The sequence below is a fragment of the Cynocephalus volans genome, chromosome 1 (genome assembly GCF_027409185.1).
Source record: "Cynocephalus volans isolate mCynVol1 chromosome 1, mCynVol1.pri, whole genome shotgun sequence".
NCBI lineage: Eukaryota > Metazoa > Chordata > Mammalia > Dermoptera > Cynocephalidae > Cynocephalus > Cynocephalus volans.
In genome coordinates, this window is record NC_084460.1 from 241759758 (window position 1) to 241779618 (window position 19861).

Below are 19861 nucleotides of genomic sequence, written 5' to 3' on the forward strand. Positions count from 1 at the left end.
ATCAAGCCTGTCCCTTCCTTTCCATTTTGAGGCTTCTAACCTGTACTGTTAAAACAATATTTTAACTGATCATCCAGCTTACAGTCTTCCTCCAATCTAGTGTATTTACATTTCCTGAAATGCTTGCAACTAGGTATTTTCCTGAATAAAAATCATTAATACACCTTACTACTTCTAAAAATAAGCCTGTATTTTTTTAATCTCGATATCCATGTGTCCTGACCCAGCCTATCTCTAGAATTTCTATCCCTTCTTTGATATTCTGTATTACTAATTTTATGCACCATTCATTTGGCACTTAACACATGCTGTTTTTCATACCTTGGATCTATATAATTTCCAATTTCATTTCTAGGCAGATGAAAGGGCCCAAGAATCCTAGTCTCAGCTAGGTTTCCTGGGCACACACGCTAGGCAGGTTAGGCTACCTGCCAAATCAAGGGACCACAAGAAACATCAACTTTCCAAAAAAAGGGGAGATTAAAAACTCAGTCTGCAATTTAGGAGATTCAAGAAATGGAGTCAGAAGAAACTCTCTATTGGTAGCTGGGTACAAGTGGGATCTTCTTTTCTAAAGAAAAAAATAATAATGATGCTGGTCCACTATCTCCTCCCAGCTGGGCCTCAGTAAGGCCTTAAAAGTAGAAGACCCTGGGATTTTCCTAGATGGAGAAATAAATTGTTGATGTGATTAATAAACTGATACGTTTTTAAACTAGTAATTTCACTTAGGATTTATCCTTCAGAACTATTCATACATGTTTGCAAAGGTTTCTTTGTAGCAATGTTCACTTCATGATTGTTTATAAACTATATAAATGACCATTTATAAGAAAATATTAACCAATGATATATCCATACCATGGAATCTGTTGTAACTGTTGAAAAATAGAGTACCTTTCAATACTGACAAGGAAAGATAAATTATATTAAAGGCAAAATTAAATTATCAATGAAGTATGTATAGGATCATTCCATTTGTGGGAGAAGATTATTTCTTTTTTTTTTTTTTTAATTTTATTTTGTCGATATACATTGTGGCTGATTATTGCTCCCCATCACCAAAACCTCCCTCCCTTCTCCCTCCCCCCCTCCCCCCCAACAATGTCCTTTCTGTTTGCTTGTCGTATCAACTTCAAGTAATTGTGGTTGTTATATCTTCTTCCCCCCCCGTTTTTTTTTTTTTTGTGTGTGTGTGTGTGTGTGTGTGTGTGTGTGTGTGTGTGTGTGTGTGTGAATTTATATATTAATTTTTAGCTCCCACCAATAAGTGAGAACATGTGGTATTTCTCTTTCTGTAAAAATATGGAACGCTTCACGAATTTGCGTGTCATCCTTGCGCAGGGGCCATGCTAATCTTCTCTGTATCGTTCCAATTTTAGTATATGTGCTGCCGAAGCGAGCATGAGAAGATTATTTCTAACAACAATTTACATTGATAAATTTGGAGAATAAAAATAAATCTGGAGGCATATGCTCTAAAACTACTGACAGTGGGTGTCTTTGAAATGTAAGATTTCACTTTCTACATTATTTCTATCACATTTTATTGAAAATGAATGTTATACAGTATACATGTGTCACACATGTAATCAAGAAAAGAAAACAAGCATACATTCTTTCTGATTTTAAAAACAAGGAAAAGCAGTTACTTCGGGAGACTGGGAACAGGAGCAAACATGAAATTTTATTGTGAACACCTTAATATTTCCTATTTCTTTTAAAATTAGTATATATCACTTAGAATTTTTTAAACATAATAAATATTTTTTAAGTAACTGTTTGGTCTGTTTGGTCTGTTTGGTCATTTATAATCAAAAGAGAGTATAAAACTGATAAAAACCAAAACTATCTACTTACAAGGTATGAGGGAAAGGGGTGTAAACACATAATTAAATTACAAATTTATATGTACAATGGAATGACCCTCCTTTTAATAAAGTACAAGGTTTTGTATTTAAATTGCATATAATTCAGTCTATCATAAGAAAACACTTTTTGTTATCAAGTAGATGACTACTGATTGTATCTTACACAACAGTGGGCTGGCATGACTAGCAAGGATTTCCTTTACTTTGACAAATCAACAAAGGAATTTTGTTTAGGTGATTCTGTGTTGTTCGTATTAAAACAATTACTATAAAGACAATTAAATTGCTATGGATCTATTTTAAAGGCTGTGCTTCTTTCCCTATCATCATTCTTACTCTTGAAAAAGAAAAGGCCAGATTAAATGAAATAGAATTATCAGTGATACATATAGTATGGAGTGCAGCTTTGTAATACCAAGGTCAAGGGTTTGGATCCCCATACCAGCCAGCCACTTAAAAAAAGAAAAAATAAGCAGCAACAGCAGCCAGCAGAACAAAATAATAAAGAAAATTGAAATTCACATAAAAAGTCCAAAATAAATCAACAGGCAGAAAATTTAACTACAACAAGCAACTGGCAAATAGAACTCAGGAAAGACAGGGGCAGTATCTTACTCCCACCATCACACAGACATATGCACAGGCCAACAGAGTTGAAAAAAATCAAATTGTATTTGAAATTTTGTTTTTCACAACTGTAACATTATGTACTTTATAGTAACAGTTCTGTACATCAGAACCTCCTATACGTGTTTCTAAATTGGGAATGAAACTGTTTGACAGCTCAGAAAGCAGAACTTCTTGTTTCTAGCCTACAAGGCCATATTCCTAAGTACCCGATGAGAAATTTTACGTGTTTTATCTGTAAATAGCTTGACAGTAGGTACAGTGATATTGCCAAAGGTGCTGTCCTTCAGATAACACACAAATGACTCAGCTTCCTGTTGAAATATAACTTCAAACCTCCTACTGCCAGCTTTAAAAAACTCAGAATTCAGTGAAATCAATAACTTCATCATGTCCAAAGCTTAAAAAATATAACAAAAGGAAGTCATATTATTTCTAAAAATTGGTGTAAACAAGTCACATTGGCTCACTAAACCCTGAAAAAAACATTTTTCTAAATAACACACTTGTTTTTGGAGAAGTTACTACATGTACGAATTTTAAAAGAATTTGCTTCCCATAATGTGGTTGTTGTTTCCCTATTCTATATTTAATTTTTAGCAAACAGTCTTATCTAAGGAGAATTCTACCTATTGGAGATGAAAGAGCTTATCATTATGTCCTATCCCTTTACAAAGTCTCTCAAGTTTGATTTTTCCCTCAACTACCACTGACAATTTTTTGAAATCCAGCCCTCATTACTTCCTCCATGAAATACTACCATGACCTCCTGACTGTTCCTTCTGCCCCAAACTTCTTCCCATTTAAATCCATTTAGAGTGGATTGATATGTATTTCCTTCTACAAACTAGAGCTTTGTTAACTAAGTGATATAATCCTGAATATTGGCCTCAAAACGGGTAAAATCCAAATTTCTGACTGACAAAATTACAAATTATCAATACCAATATGCACAATAATAGGTATGAATCTCACAGACACTATATTGAGAAAAAGGAGGGGCAAAAAAGAATATAGATTGTATGGTTACATTTATACAAAGGTTAAGAATAAATAAAACTGATGATGATGATACAAGTCAGAGTAGTGATCACCCTGGTAAGGATGACAGAAATGTTCTATATCTTGGCCTACGCAATGGTTACACAAGTATAAACGTGTGTACAAATGCATCTAGATGTATACTCCGGATTTGTGCATTTTATGCACCACATTAATATATTTTATATCACAATAAAAGAATGAGGTTAAATTAACTAGAAGAACAGAGTTGTGAATATTTGCCTGATCTCTCTCAGGGAAAATTAAAAACTTTCTAAGTAGAAAAGTAGTAGAAGAAATCCAAGGAAAAGACAAATATTTTCAACAAAGATGACACATAAAATTACTCTATACCCATATGCCTGTACTGCATGAACAAACCACAGGATTCCAAAAATTTTTCCTTGAAGTGAGTATCTTGAGTTACACTACGTACACCAAAAGCCCTCATGTTCCTCATCCTTGGCAGTTAAGGGCTTCTGGGTGAAAAAGTCTGACAAATACAGGAATCTTACCATTTTCACTAAATTCTGTATTTTCCAGGCATTTTATATGTTTTTAGATATAGGCAGCTCTGGCCATTAAGTTTAAGACTTAGTCTGCTTTAAGACAAAATTTTACTAAGAATTTTTAAAAGTTAAACTTTGGAAGAAAATAAAAGCAAAATTTCCAAAAACAGCAAGAGTGAAAAGAACATTTTGGTATTTAAAGACACCTAAAAGACCCATAATAGAATGGAATTAAAGAAAACTAAAAAAGTAAAAAAAAAAACAACACATAGAAAACCAATTCCCTCTGGATTAACCTCACCCCCCCCCCCCCAGACAGAAGTATGTCTGACGGATGGGCCCAGAGGAACTACTAATAACACCATTACCTTCCATCTGTAAACATCTTATCAAAACACAACAAAAAAAGCACATTCCTTTGATTTCATTTATGTAACTCTCAAAAAGAAAAAAACTACAGTAACGGAGGAGAGATGAGTAGTTGCCAGGGTGAGGTATGGGGAGACTGTGACTATTAAGAGACAGCATAAAGAAGTTTTTTGGGGCGATTAAAGTGTTCTGTATCGTGATTGCTATGGTGGTATCACAAATACATACATATGTCAAAATACATAAAACTGCATACCCAAAAAAGGCAATTGTACAGTATGATAATTTTAAAAATAAAATATGTACATGCCTAAACTTTATAAATAACACTTTTTTAAATGTTTTGCCCAATTAATCTACTAACAAACTTGCCTATTCCATTATTATAGAATCAAGTTTAAAGAATTCTCTGGCTGAAAAGATTCTGTACTTACCAAATTAATGTATGACAGCGACAGATAATTTCACTGTAATTGCACCAAAATTGAAGATTCTTCACAAAATTTTAAGACTCATGAAAGTCAGGTTAATTTTACTTGTAAATTAATATAAATAAGATGACAGAAAGCGTACTAAGGGACTTCAGTGGCTGGGGGCAGCACTCCACCATAACAGCAGTCAGCAGAAAGTGTGTCCAGGGACCTCAGCAGCTGCAGGCAGCTCCTGCAAGACCTGCAGATGGCAGAAAATGCTTCCACACAGGTGGTCCACCACAGCCACTGCCACTTCTGACAGCATCTCCATGCAGACAGACACACACCAATCAACTTTAATGACATGAAGAGAGTCACCCATGGAGCCAGGGAAAAGAGGTGAGCAAGTGCAGACCTGCGACCTGTGGCCCAACTCACAGGGGGAATTATACTGTCACACACAGTACCATACCTGGGTGTAGAAGGTATGTGCAGAGCCCACATGACTGCCTTGATCCGGGGAGAGACACATGCAGAACCCACAGAGAATGCAGTAACCAGGATATCCAAAAAAGAGAAGGGAAGAAAATTCGCAATCACCACCAACCCATCCCCAAAACGGGGAAGCAAGGACCTAAAAAGAGCCTCTGCCTCTATGAAAGAGGAAAGAGAACCTCTATGAAAGAGGAAAGAGAAACCCCGCCCAGGGTCACCTATTCAAACTGAGGAGCTCCAATATACCCAAGTACCCACCAGGGTAACAGGAAATTAGCCAGGGTACCAACAAGCCCACCCAGGGCCACCCACCCCAGCTAAAGGGCAACAGAGCACACAGGCACTTCCCCCAAGAACTTGAGAGCTCACCCACACCCCCAACAAACCAGCACAGTGCTACTACCCTCAGCAAGGAATCACTAAGTGCTCTAGTGCTAGGCCATGGAGGCACACATGCAACTTAAACAATGAATATGGACAATGAAAACAGAGACAAACAATAAAAGGGAAAGAAACCAACAAAAGATATTAAAAACATCCAAATGAAAATTGATAAAACGCCAGGAGTAGACAGTAACTTTCAATAACAACCCTAATTGTAAATGGATAAAACTCCTTGTTCAAAAGACACCAACTATCTGATTGGATTAAAAAGCTAGACCCAACTATATGCTATCTTCAAGAGACTCACCTCACCTATAAAGACACACACAGACTAATAGTGAAGTGGTAGAAAAAGATATACCACATAACCAGAAACCAAAAACAAGCAGGAGTAGCTGTTTTTATATCAGATAAAATAGACTTTAAAACAAAAACCATAAAAAGAGACAAAGAAGGCCATCATATAATGATAAAATGATCTATCCAGCAAGAAGACAAAACAATCATAAATATATATGCACCCAACATGGAAACACCCAGATGTATAAAGCAAACACTATTAGGGCTACAGAAATAGATAGACACCCAATATTATAATAGTTGGGACCTGAACACCCCTCTCTGAGCATTGGACAGATCATCTAGGCAACAAATCAACAGAGAAACACAGGATTTAAACTACACTTTAGGCCAATTGGACCTGGCAGATAACTACATAACATTTAATTCAACAACTATAGAATATACATTCTTCTCATCAGCACATGGAAAAATCTCCAGGATAGACTACACAATAGGTGACAAATCTAGTCTCAACAAATTTTTAGAAAATGAAATCATTTCAAGTATCTTTACAGACAACAACTGATTAAAACTAGAAATCAATAACAAGTGAAACTCTAAAAATTATACAAATACTTGGAAATTCAACAACATGCTCCTGAATGTCCTATGGGTCCAAGAAGAAATTAAATAGGAAATTTTAAAATGTCCTAAAACTAATGAAAATAAAGACACATCATACCAAAACCTACAAGATATTGCAAAAGCAATACTAAGAGGGAAGTTTATTGCAATAAGCACTTATACCAAAAAGAACAGAAAGATTTCAAATAAAGAACCTAACACTACATCTCAAAGAACTAGAAAAACAGGAACAGTCCTATCCCAAAATTAGTAGACAGAAAGAAATAATTAAAATCAGAGAAAAAAACTAAGTGAAATAGAGACCCCAAAAACAATTTAAAAAATCAACAAAATAAAAAGTTGTATTTTTGAGAAGATAAACAAAATAGAGAAAACATTAGCTAGGTGAACTAAAAAAAAAAAGAAGACCCAAATAACAAAAACGAGAAATGAAAAAGGAGACATTACAACCAATACCACAGAAATACAAAGAATCATTGGAGACATTTATAAACAATTTTGCAAAAACAAATTTGAAAACCTGGAGAAAATGGACACATTTCTGGACACATACAAACTAACAAGACTGAACAAAGAGGACAGAGAAAACCTGAACAAATAACAACCAATAAGATTGAAGCAGTAATTAGCAGCCTCTCAACAAAGAAAAGCCCAGGACCAGAAGAATTTACTGATGAATTTTACCACACATTTAAAGAGGAATTAACACCACTTTGCTTCAAACTACTCAAAAAAATTGAAATGCAGAGGCCATTCTCCCTAACTCACTCTATGAGGCCAGCATCCCTCTGATACCAAAACCACAAAAAGATACAACAAAAAAAGAAAACTACATAGGTTCTCTGATGAACATAGATGCAATAATCCTCAACAAAATATTTAGCAAACAGAATACAGCAATACGTCAAAAAGATTATACATCACAATCAAGTGGGATTCACCAAGGGATGATAGGATGGTTCAACATATGCAAATCAATAAATGTGATACACCACACCAACAAAATCAAGGACAAAAACCATATGATTATCTCAACAGATGCAGAAAAAGCATTTGAAACAATTCAACATTTCTTCATGATAAAGACTCTGCAAATTAGGTACAGAAAGAAAGTATCTCAACACAGTAAACACCATATATGACAAACCCTTTGCCAGTGTCATCCTGATAAACTTTCAGCTTTTCCCTTAAGAACAGGAACAAGACAAGGATGCTCACTTTCACCACTCCTATTTAACACAGTATCAGAAGTACTAACCAGAGCAATCAGGCAAGAGAAAGAAATAAAAGGCATCCAAATTGGAAAAGAAGAAGTCAAACTGTCCCTGTTTGCAGGTGACAAGATCTTATATAGAAAAACCTACAGACTCTACAAAAAAAACTCTTAGAGCTGATAAATGATTTCAGTAAAGTTGTAGGATACAAAATTAACACATGAAAATCAGTAGCATTTTTATATTCCAATAACAAACTAGCAGAAAAAGAAATCAAGGAAGCTAGCCCATTTACAATAGTCACCAAAAAAATAAAATACTTAGGAATAAACTTAATCAAGAAGGTGAAAGATTCCCAACAACAAGAACTACAATCACTGCTGAAAGAAATGAAAGAGGATAAAAAAAGATGAAAAGACATTCCACACTCTTGGATTAGAAGAATTAACATTGTGAAAATGTCTATACTCCCCAAAGCAATCTACAGATTCAATGCAATCCCCATCAAAATACCAGTGATATTCTTCACAGAAACAGGAAAAATAATCCTAACGTTCATGTGGGACAACAAAAGACCCCAAATAGCCAAAGCAATCTGGAGCAAAAAAATAAATAAATAAAGCTGGAGGCATAACACTACCTGACTTCAAATTATACTACAAAGCTATAGTAACCAAAACAGCATGGTACTGGCATAAAGACAGACACTCGGATCAATGGAACAGAAGAGAGAACCCAGAAATCAACCCACATACTTACATCCTATTGATCTTTGACAAAGGTAACAGGGACATACATTGGGGAAAAGATTGCCTCTTCAGTAAGTGATGGGGGACATCTGTGTGCAGAAGAATGAAACTAGACCCGAACCACTCACCATATACCAAAATGAACTCAAAATGGATTAGAGACTTAAACGTAGGATGTGAAACTATAAAACTCTTAAAAGAAAACACAGGGGAAACACTTCAGGTGGCAGAACTGGGCAAAGACTTTATGAATAAGACCCCAAAAGCACAAGCAACAAAAGAAAAAATAAACAAATGGGATTATATCAAACTAAAAAGCTTCTGCACACCTGCAAAAGGGATTAATATCCAGACTACAGAAAGAACTCAAACTACTTAACAGTGAAAAACAAGTAACCCACTTAAAAAATGAGTAAAAGAGCTGAATAGGCATTTCTCAAAGGAACATATACAAATGGCCGACACATGAAAAAAGGCTAAACATCACTACGCATCAGGAAAATGCAAATGAAAACCACACTGAGATATCATCTCACCCCAGTTAGATTGGCCATAATCCAAAACACAGAGAACAACAAATGCTGACGAGGATATGGAGAAAGGAGAATCCTCCTACACTGTGGTGGGACTGTAAATTAGTGCAGCTATTATAGAAAATGGTATGGAGGTTCTTTAAACAACCACAGATAGAACTGCCATATGACCCAGCAATCCCACTACATACATACATACCCCAAGGAATGGAAATCATAACGTCAAAGGGATATCTGCTCTCCCACGTTTATTGCAACTCTATTTACAATCGCTAAGACACAGAACCAAACTAAATGTCCATCTACGGACAACTAGATAAGGAAAATGAGGTATATATACACAATGGAATACTACTCTGCCATAAAAAAAAAAAAAAAAAAAAATGAAAGTCTGCCATTCACAGCAACATGAATGAACTTACAGAAAATTCTGTTAAGTGGAATAAGCCAGGCACAGAAAGAAAAATACTGCATGTCCTCCCTCATAAGTGGAAGCTAAAAAAATAAAGAAAGAAAGATACAACAATCACAATAATTCATTGAACTTTCAAAAGGAGAGAACAGAACTGAGGCCAACAGAGGTGAGAAAGGTGGAGGGGAAGGGAGAGTTAGTGAGAAATTGATAAAGGGCCACAAAAAATGATTATAATGTGTAAGGCTGAATGAAACAATTATCCTGATCTGAGCATCAGATATTGCACACAGGTATTGATATTCAACACTGTACCCCACAGATATGTACAATTAATTATGTTTCAATAAAAAAAGAAATCAATACAAATAGCTTTACCAACCTGCTATTACCTAGAAATACAACATCATCTCTAATGCTTACACTACTGAAAGAATCAAGGTAAGCAAAGAACAAGCAAATCTCTCCTAGCCAAAAACAAAATAAAAAAAGTTGTTTTTTAAAAAAATATCCCAGGCTTCCAGTCAAGATGGTGAAATAAATGGTCCCCAGTGTCACTCTCTCCCACAAATCAACCAACTTACAACAATTAAAAAGCAATGACAACCAAGGTGGGGCCACTAGAGTTCAGGGGAAGAGGTGGAGAGACCTACAGACTGCATGAACGTAGGAGAAGCCACTAAAGAAAAAACCGCTCCAACTGTTTCATGCCACCGCCGCTTTAAGGCTGGAGCTGCTGAGCACATGGAGCAGGAGCTGGCAAAAAGCCACAGCTGTGCCTTTCAGATGAAGCTGCTCAGACACTGCAGGGGAGAAGGCCTTGGTGGCCCTCAGGCCAGCAGTACCACCAACAGGGTTCCTGTGGACCCACATAGGAGCGAGGAGCCACAACAACTGAAAAAAAAAGGAGCCACTCAGAGGCCAGTGAGTCATCGCAAGGGACTGAAGCACAGCTCACCCCATAGGAAGTGTCTGGAGCACAGGCAGTGGGGGAGATGGGCCCACCAAGGGAATGCTGGGGCACAGCAAGGACAGCTGATCTACCACCCAATTAGTGTAGGACCACTCAGAGGAGACTGGTCAGGAATATAGAATTGCAAGGGGTGCAGTTTGATGAAAAGATTCAGGCCCAGACCAGTGTTTCTATAAACCCAGTGTACCAGATTTCACCAAATCCAGAAGTGCCTATAAAGTCAACTATTAAAACCTGAGCTGCACAAAAGCCATCATGAGGGAATCAGCAGCAAATCAACAATTTAGCCCAACCACAGAGCTCAAGTACTGGTCCCCACAGGAAGTTCCCCCATTTTAGAAGTAAGCAAAGGACAACAAATTAGTTCCAGTGCAGAGATTAAGTGGTCAGAACAGCAAATAATCCAAAACAGAACTGAAAGAAAAAAACAAAGTACCCACAAACAGACAAAGTTTGATAACTAGTAAAAGTCTCATTTCACCAAAGAACAATGATAACACCTAGAAGGACCGGAAGTACCCTGGACTACCAAGCCAGGAAGTGAGGAGGGCCAGGGGCCTCAGCCATGCCCCCTGACACCAGCAACCAATCCCAAGGATGAGGGCTGAGGGCCTTGGCCACACTCCCCACCCCCCACCCCAGACAAGTGCGACCACCCCAGCAATGACCACCGAGCTGCTGCAGGCCCAAGCCAGGGCAGGGGGGTGGGGGGCGGGTGCTGAGGATCTCAACCACGCCCCCGCCCCCCAACCAGCCTAGTGAAGACCAGCAATCCTCAGCAAGAAGGGCCCCGGGTTCCTGAGCTGGGGTGGCGGGGGGGCGAGGGCTATTGCCATACCCCCTTGACATCTGCACCCAGCCTGGCAATAACCAAGCCACCGCTGGAAGCCCACCAGTCTCCCCTGTGGGAATGTGAGGGTTGCGACAGGCCTCAATCCCACCCCTCCTCCTTCCTCCTTCTTCCATCCCATTTCCTTCCCCTTTCCCCTCTCCCTCTTCCTCTCCCTCCCAAATGCTCTACAACATTGTAGAATGTAAAAAAATAATATTAATAAAAATTTTTTAAAATAAAATAAAAAATAAAAAAATAAAATATCCCACAATTTTTGCATTATTGAGGTGAAACTGACATATAATAAAATGTACAAAAAATGTACAATTTGATATATGCATATGCCTGTGAAAATATCACCACAATCATGATTATGAACATATCCATCACCCCCTAGTTTCCTTATGCCCCTTTATAACCCCTCCCTCTGCCACTCCCCACCCCTTTGACCCCAAGCAACCACTGATCTGCTTTCTAATAGATTAGTTTGCATTTTCTAGAATCTTATATAAATGAAGTTATAGTATATGCTTTTTTCAGACTGCTTTCTTCTACTCAATATAATTATTTTGAGATTCATCCATGTTACTGCATGTAAAAAAAAATTTAATGCTGCATCTACCTACTATATAAAATTGGTCCACATTTGCTACAAACTGGCTTACACACAAGATAAAGAGTATCTTCAATAAACTATATGTGAAATTTCACATAGACAGTAGATTATAGTTCATTCTTAAATCAATATTCTTTTGGAAAAATTCTCTAAACATTTAAACTAGTTTAAAATAAGTGACCCTACACTAAGTGAAGACACTGATTCTGTTTTCTAATTAATTTTTATAAACGAGATTCATTTGTACTACAAAAATACTTCCCATAAAACTTTGCTGATAATCACAAAATAAAAAGATAAACTCTCATAATTCCCCACACAAATCTGACAGTTTTTATATTTTCATGTGTCAAAATAAGACCTAACTTTCACATCAGCAACATGTGTTTAGTGAAGATAAATTCCTGTTTATATAGCTGAATCCGCAGGTATGAATTAACACACACGAACTTGGAAAATACACTTTAAAAGACAAATATAACGCCAGATCTGCACACATGCAAACAAGATAATCTTTCATTATTTCTACCATCTCCCATGTCCTTATCAGTATATTTTGCAAACAAGAAAACCATTAAGAATAAAACTTTAAAAAGAACTCTAAATGACTAATAGGGGGAGTGGTCTGAAATATCTACACATTAGGCAACAAACTTCACGGAGCGGGTGGGAGGGTGATGCTATTTGGGGGCAAGCAAACTAGTAATGTGTATATAGATTCTTACACAAAAAAATATTCTACATTTTTTAATGCTCAAACCTCATCTATGAAAATCATTATCAGTATATCAAAAGTATAGTTTTATAACAAAATGTACCTTAGTCAATTGTGAGTTCTTAAAACATTAACAATACAACTAAACTAAATAATTGCAAAATAAGCTCCTGGAACAATTTAATCTGTCCCCGCCCCAACTCTTCATTTTAAATCCTTTATATTTAAGCCATCAGAGATGGAAATATTTGATATGGTGAACATGGTGACATCCCCAACCACATCTGTGGGCTCTTTTTTCATTGCTCCTACTCATCTTTCGTTTTATCCACACTGACATTCTTAAGGCAGCAGTCTCCCTTCAACCACATGGCCTTGAAAAAGCCATTTACTCTGAATAATCAACCTTCCTCTTCCTCCATTTGCAACTTTAGCTCCCACTCAACCTTTACCTTTCAACATAACCGTTGTTTCCTCAAAGTTATACCACACACTCACACACATGTATTTTCTGTTATTTCTACACAATTGGAAAAGGACATCTATTACGTGACCATTTATTCAATCCACAGGATTATGAACTCCATGGAGGCAAGGGTTGTATTTGTTTTTATTCACCATTAGATCTCTCAGCATCTAGCACTCTTTTAAGAGGTGCTCCATAAATAAGTGTCAAATGAATAAGATAGAGTGATCTAAAGATTTAAAGCCAAACCAAACCTATCGAAGTATATGTTTACATTTTAAACAAGTACAAATTTTTGAGAAAATTTATATATTTTAAATATTTCTAATACCAAGGGAAGTAAACAAGGTGAGGGAAAAGTTAATTTTTAAAAATTAATCATATTAACAGAGAGAAACATAACATTAATAAATTAAAATTCAAATGAGAAACCACAAAACTTCCCATTAACAATTTTTCTGTTCCCTAACTTTCAGAAGTTCTAATAGAAAGCTGAAAAACACCCTGAATGCTAATATATATCATCACCCTCTATACTCTCCTTTTCCTTAGTAGTTTGAAACCAACTGTCTAAAAGAAAAATAGAGACAATAAAACATGTAAACATAAAAACTGGATTATATATTACTCACAAAAATAAGAAATGATGAAGTTAAGAACTAAAACAAGTTTCAAACATAGTAATAGGCAAATAGACAAACAACTCACCAGTAAGTTTAGGAGGAAAAAAAAGCTCAGATCCAACACTGTAATTATACATCTATTAATACAATTATTCATTGTCTACTTCCACCACTAGACTGGAAGCTCCATAAAAGCAAAAACTTTATCAGATTCTGCTACTCACTATATCCCCAGCACCCAAAACAGAAAGCATTTACTATTTAACTAATGAATAATAAATAAATAAATAAGAGAACTGCATTTCTGGTGACTTTAAAATATTTTGAAGAAAATAATCTTCAAATAAAGAGCAATATGAAAGATAAAATTTTATTGCACACTCATATTTAATAATCTAATTGTTGAAGATGAAAATATACCATAATTTGGAATTAAAGAATTCTCAGGCTGGCCAAGTTGGTTAGGTCACTCGGTAGAGCATAGTGCTGATTGATAACACCAAAGTCAAAAGTTTGGAATCCCTTCCCGGCCAGCTGCCAAAAAAAAGAAACCCAACAAAAACAGAATTCTCTATTTTCACAGCTTCGAAGTAAGCTCTCCAAACTCTTATCTTTCTAAACTCTGTCTTCTTTTCTAACTCTGTGGAGTTTTTTAAAATGTATCATTGGGTGTTCTATACACTATACAGTAATATATACCATATTTCACCAATTCTAAGATGCATATTTTCACACTTCAACATCTCTGAAATCAATCACTATAAGAAAGGACTGTATCTAGTTTAACTAAATCTTTTTCCTTTCTTAACGATGATATCTTTAGCCCAAATGAAATAAAGTATGTATGCTGCTAACCAAATTCATCTTTTCCCCTAAGGGTTAGAAAAATATAACAGATGACTATTGACTATTACGTAAGAAACAACAAACTGACATTTATTACTACCATTTACTAATGGTTTCAGACCATCATCAAGAACTTACCATCACCCTAAACTGCTCCAGCTCTGAAAATTTTAGGTCAAATATCCCTCCCTAACCACAAAACCCCCTTATATCCAGCATACCTATTCTAAAACCTCATCAGGAAATCAGATCCTTACATTTTTAATCAGAGCCTTTCATTTTTCAGTCCTCTCCTATTTTCACTCCTACTCTATTTTAAGCTCTATTCCACTCAGTTTAATCACTCTCACACCCAAGTCAGTTCTCTTGCCCCGTCCTTCTGTCACATTTGTCCTCTCAATCCTACTTCCTGATAGATATCTATCTGGATGTCCCAGGTACAAAAATTCAAAAAATTGTCCCAAACTGAACTCATCATCTCTCTCTCATCTCATCTTGCTGCTCTTTCTATTTTTAACATCTCTGTGAATGGCATTAGGATTCATTCAACTGTCACAGTGCAGAAACACAGGAGTCACACTTGACTCCACCCTCACTTTAAAATCCTGACATCAAAATCACCAGAACCAGTAGAAAAACAAACCATCGGGAAAACAAAGAGGTTCTTGCCAATGTACAGAATTTTGGTTAACACTTCTCTACACAACTGAATCTCTCCCCCCTACATAACCTCATTCTTTGCCTACACCGCAAAGCCTTCCAGAAGGTCTCTGCATAACTCTACCCAAGGTGAAACAACACAGATCAGTGCTTCTCAAATTATCTGTGGTGAGTCTTTGTAAAATGAAAATGAGTTAACTAGGCAAATCAATTTTTTTGAAAGGCATACAAAAAGTACTAACACAGTTTTTAAAATTATTTCATTCAAATGACAAAAAAATTAGTCAAACTGCTATAAAATTTCCTAAATGCTCATTCTCAATTGCTATAGTTATCCACTTGAGGACCAGTAACACAAAAGTACTGAACCAGACAACAGCTGGCACCCATGTAAAACTTGTTTTCTTTGTTTGTATTAATTTACTCATTACAATACTATTACCATAAAATGCATTCTTGACCTAAGCCTTAACCTGAACCCTTCTATTTTGTCAAAGAATTACTATGTTTTTGACTCACTTTTGTAGTCAAAAGAAAACAAAACAACCCGCAGTTCTACCTGTTTTCTTAATTTGCTTTATCTCCCTCTCTCAGGACAAGCTCATCTATCATTTCTCCTTAATACTTTCATTTCTAATAGATAATCTGGGTGCCCTTATCTCCTTTGAAATTAATAGAATCCCCTTTTCTATCAGTTCTGCCTTCTCAATACGTGGAAAAGCAAGAATGCAGAAAAATTCCACAACTTAAGAAAATTTCAAAATGCCTTTACAATCAACAAAGTTCCACTCAGAAACACTTCTCAATGGCTCTAATCCAGAACAGGGGATAAAATTCAATTAGAGTATAATATCAATTCAGCATATACTTGCAATGAAATAAGACTTCACATATTGAGATGATACTTACATTAAAGTCACAAATTAACAAACCCATGATTCATCTTGTAAAGCAAAGTAATCTTCTATTAATCATTTCTAATTTTATTTGAACAATAACAGAAAGAAAACACTGACTTTAATGAAATCAATGATTCAATAAACAACTATACTTACGTGTTAGATGAAAGATCCCATCACAGGCACTAATATGAGATAAAAAGGCATTTCCCAGGCCCTGCCCATTGTGAGCTCCTTTCACAAGGCCAGCAATATCCACTACATTTAGAAAGGCAGGAATTTTGCTGAAAAACAAAAGATGGTTTTATTATGAAATAGTACTAAGAACCTGTTTATTAACCAAATGAATTCTCCAAACATTTCACATAAATTAATTCTTTCCTTTCTAGAACAATGTACAGAAGGCACTCAATAATCATTTGATAATGAGCATCTGCCCCCCAAAAATGAAATTTAAAAAAAACTGTTAATGCATTAGGACTTTCCTACCTAGGAAAATGAAGGAGAAAACTAAAGCAGAATAGATGTACTCACTGCGTCTCTGTGGCTAAAACTCTTATTGATTTTATTATAACACTTAACTGGCAAATGCTTATACACACTAAAGAAGCAGAGAATATTTAAACAGTATACTGATACAGGGCATGGTAATTGTCACAAAATGAGCCAACTTACTTTGCTGGCACAACAAAACTTTGTGCCAGGTACTAGACTAAGTACTTTACATGTATTATCTCATTCCAAAGTTCAAAACAACTCTACAAAATAAGTGTTGTTTAATAAACATAATTTACAGAGAAGCAAATGAAGAACTCTATTGCATACAAGATCATTCAGCTAGCAGTGACAAAACTGAATTCAAACGCAGATTGTCTGGGTTTGCATTTAATCATCATATATGTTACATAGCCAAAAATGACATGTAATGGTGAGAATCAGTTATAAGCACAGTAATAACCTAGATGTTAATAATAGCAACAGAATTAGATGTATATACAAAATAACCTTTGCTTTGCTAAGAAAATGCATAGTTAACACAAGTTAGAAACCAAATTAGGAAAATTAGTCTGCCATGTAAAAATGGAGATTTAAGGGGCTAAAAGGTTAGATAAGTTTGTTCGAGTATGGTGCTGATAATACCAAGGTCCAGGATTCAATCCCTACGCGAGCTAGCATCAAAAAAAAAAAAAAAGGAGATTTAAGTATATGAGCAAATAAAAGCTACTGTCAATATCATATGACAAAGATATATGGTATAACCTTGCATCCTTTGTCAATTTTTAAGAGCATTCATGTTTCAGAATGTGAATTTCACTACCCAATAAAGTACAATATAAAAGCTCAACAAAAGACTTCCCTATTATCTGCACGGAAAATGAGTCCTTTCAAAACAATTGTTCTATAAACAAGTATTACAGATAGAAATTAATTGATAATTATTACCAGCAAATCCGCTGAAAACACATAAACATGGTTAGTTTTTTATTGTTGGATACTGCAATTGCCTCCTCAGCATCCCTTGCCTATTTCCTTGGTAACTACACTGATTTCTATTTGGGAGCCATACCTCTCCAGTGTAGCCCAGAACTTTAGAGAAGCTTGCTGTACTTCATCGGCCCCAACTCTCCAAGTGGGGCATGTGGCTCAGGCCTATACTAATCAGTTTAATCTCATCCCTAGACACAATCAATGATGCTAGGACCTTCACCTTGCCCTATTTGCCTCAAAAGACTTAAAGAGAGGTTTGCTAGAAAGGATGAGGAAGGTTTTTGAATACAAACTCATCAAGTCTTCTGAGAGAGCTTCTAGAAGCAATTCTCTTTCACTCTGAAAACAGAAGAGAAAGTATACAGTTCCAAGAGTCAAGAGACATCCTGTGACCATCAGGGGAAAGCAACTTTATTATCAAGCTGATGAAGAACGTAAAGTGGAATGGGGAAAGAAACTAGGTCCTTGATGGCACCACTGAGCTAAACACAGTGCTATCTGTTACTAACTCAATAAATCAATTCTTTAAGTCAATATGTTAAATGCAACCAAACTTATCCTACAAGATATAATTTCTAACAACTAAAACCACCCATATGATAAATATGAAGTACGGTAGCATGCAGATGAGTAAAAAGACACTGAATTTGCAGCCTTGGGTTCTATTCCTGGTTGACATTAACTAAGTGTGATTGTGGGCAAATCATTTCAACCTTCTAGGCTTCAAGTTTCTTTTTATAAGAAAACTAGACAGGAAGATCTCTAGCTCTGAGATTTGATTTTTTAATGAAAATGAGTTTCTTAATTATGATTCTTGATTTAAGGACAGGACAAAGGTTTAAATTATTAATACAGCATCTCAAAAAATAAAAACTTAAGGCTTAATTCAAGGATTTTTGTTTCTATTAATTCAAGGATTTCTGATGTATTATACCAATGACTTCATGACTACTTGGGCAAAATATTACTTTTAGATCCTATGAAACTCTTTTTAATTTAATTTAATTTAATTTAATTTTTATTTTTGGCCACAAGTCTTAATACATTTTAAAAGACTAAGATCGTAGAAAATACGCTCTCTGACCACAATAACAGAAGGAAATTTAGAAAATTCACAAATGTGTGGAAATTAAACAACACTCCCCTAAATAAACAATGGGTAAAAAGAGAAATCACAGAGAAATTAGAGAGTACTTTGAAATAAAAATCAAAGCACAACATATCGAAATTTATAGGGTGCATGGTTCATGCAGTGCTTTGAGGGAAATTTATACTTGTAAACACCTATATTAGAAATAAGAAAAATCTCAAATCAGTAATATAAACTTCTACCTTAAGAAAACAGAAAAAGAAGAGCAAAGTAAACCAAAAGCAAATATAAGTAGGAAATAACAAAGATTACAACAGAAATATATGAATATGAAACTCTCTTGAGACTAAAATGTTAAAAATCTTTTTAATCACTATACTGTAATGAACAAAGGATACCAAAGCATTTATAAATTTTTCTTCAATAAAAATAGATTGAATGATACTTCTAAGTATGATTTTTCTTTTATCCAGAAAAAAAAAATAAGACCTGCTATATAACTAAGAAGTTTCGAGTACTCTAGCTCCACCCACTGAGAGGACAACATAGGAACAGCAACACTCCAGTAGCAACAAGCACAACTATATCCAGACTCTTTGTTTCTAAGTATCACTCTCTTCTAAAAAGAACCAGGGCTCTTTGCAGGAATGGGTAACTCCAAGGCCAAGGGAGGGAAAATACAAGAAGAATAGGGAATACCTTGAATACCTCGTTGCACCAGTAGCAAGGAAATGCTCAGAGAATGACTGGGACATGTAAAAAAAAAAAAGAGAGAGAGACAGAAGCCAGCAAGAAAATAAAGAATGCTACTAACAAATTGTAATTTTACAAGCAAAACCATGAGTCTATAATGATATAAATATATAAACGAACAAATAAATAGGGGATAAGCAAAACCTCTCCCCTATAGTAGAACACCAATTAATAAATCTACAAATAATGATGGAATTAGAAAATCACCATTTGGAAATCATCAGCCTAATAATGATGGGTTGGGTGAAGACTTGATGAGGAAGAGGGTATTTACGGAGTTTTAAAAATATATACTAATTACTTGTTAATTAATAAGTACAATGTTATTAACTACCTTGACAGTGGAGAAATCTAGC

General features: G+C 35.5%; 1 protein-coding gene and 1 non-coding gene across 4 annotated transcripts in view; both read right to left on the reverse strand.

Annotated features, from left to right (window-relative positions):
* OLA1 (Obg like ATPase 1) overlaps positions 1 to 19861 on the reverse strand; it is a 170993-nt gene that overhangs the window by 126764 nt on the left and 24368 nt on the right. For all 3 annotated transcript variants that reach the window (XM_063099362.1, XM_063099352.1, XM_063099370.1), the window contains one exon: positions 16331 to 16458. In XM_063099362.1, coding sequence (XP_062955432.1) covers positions 16331 to 16458 — 128 coding nt within the window. The remainder of the gene's footprint in view (positions 1 to 16330; positions 16459 to 19861) is intronic.
* On the reverse strand, positions 1300 to 1406 carry LOC134365056 (U6 spliceosomal RNA). Its single transcript, XR_010021922.1, has one exon. It is a non-coding gene; the product is annotated as a U6 spliceosomal RNA (small nuclear RNA).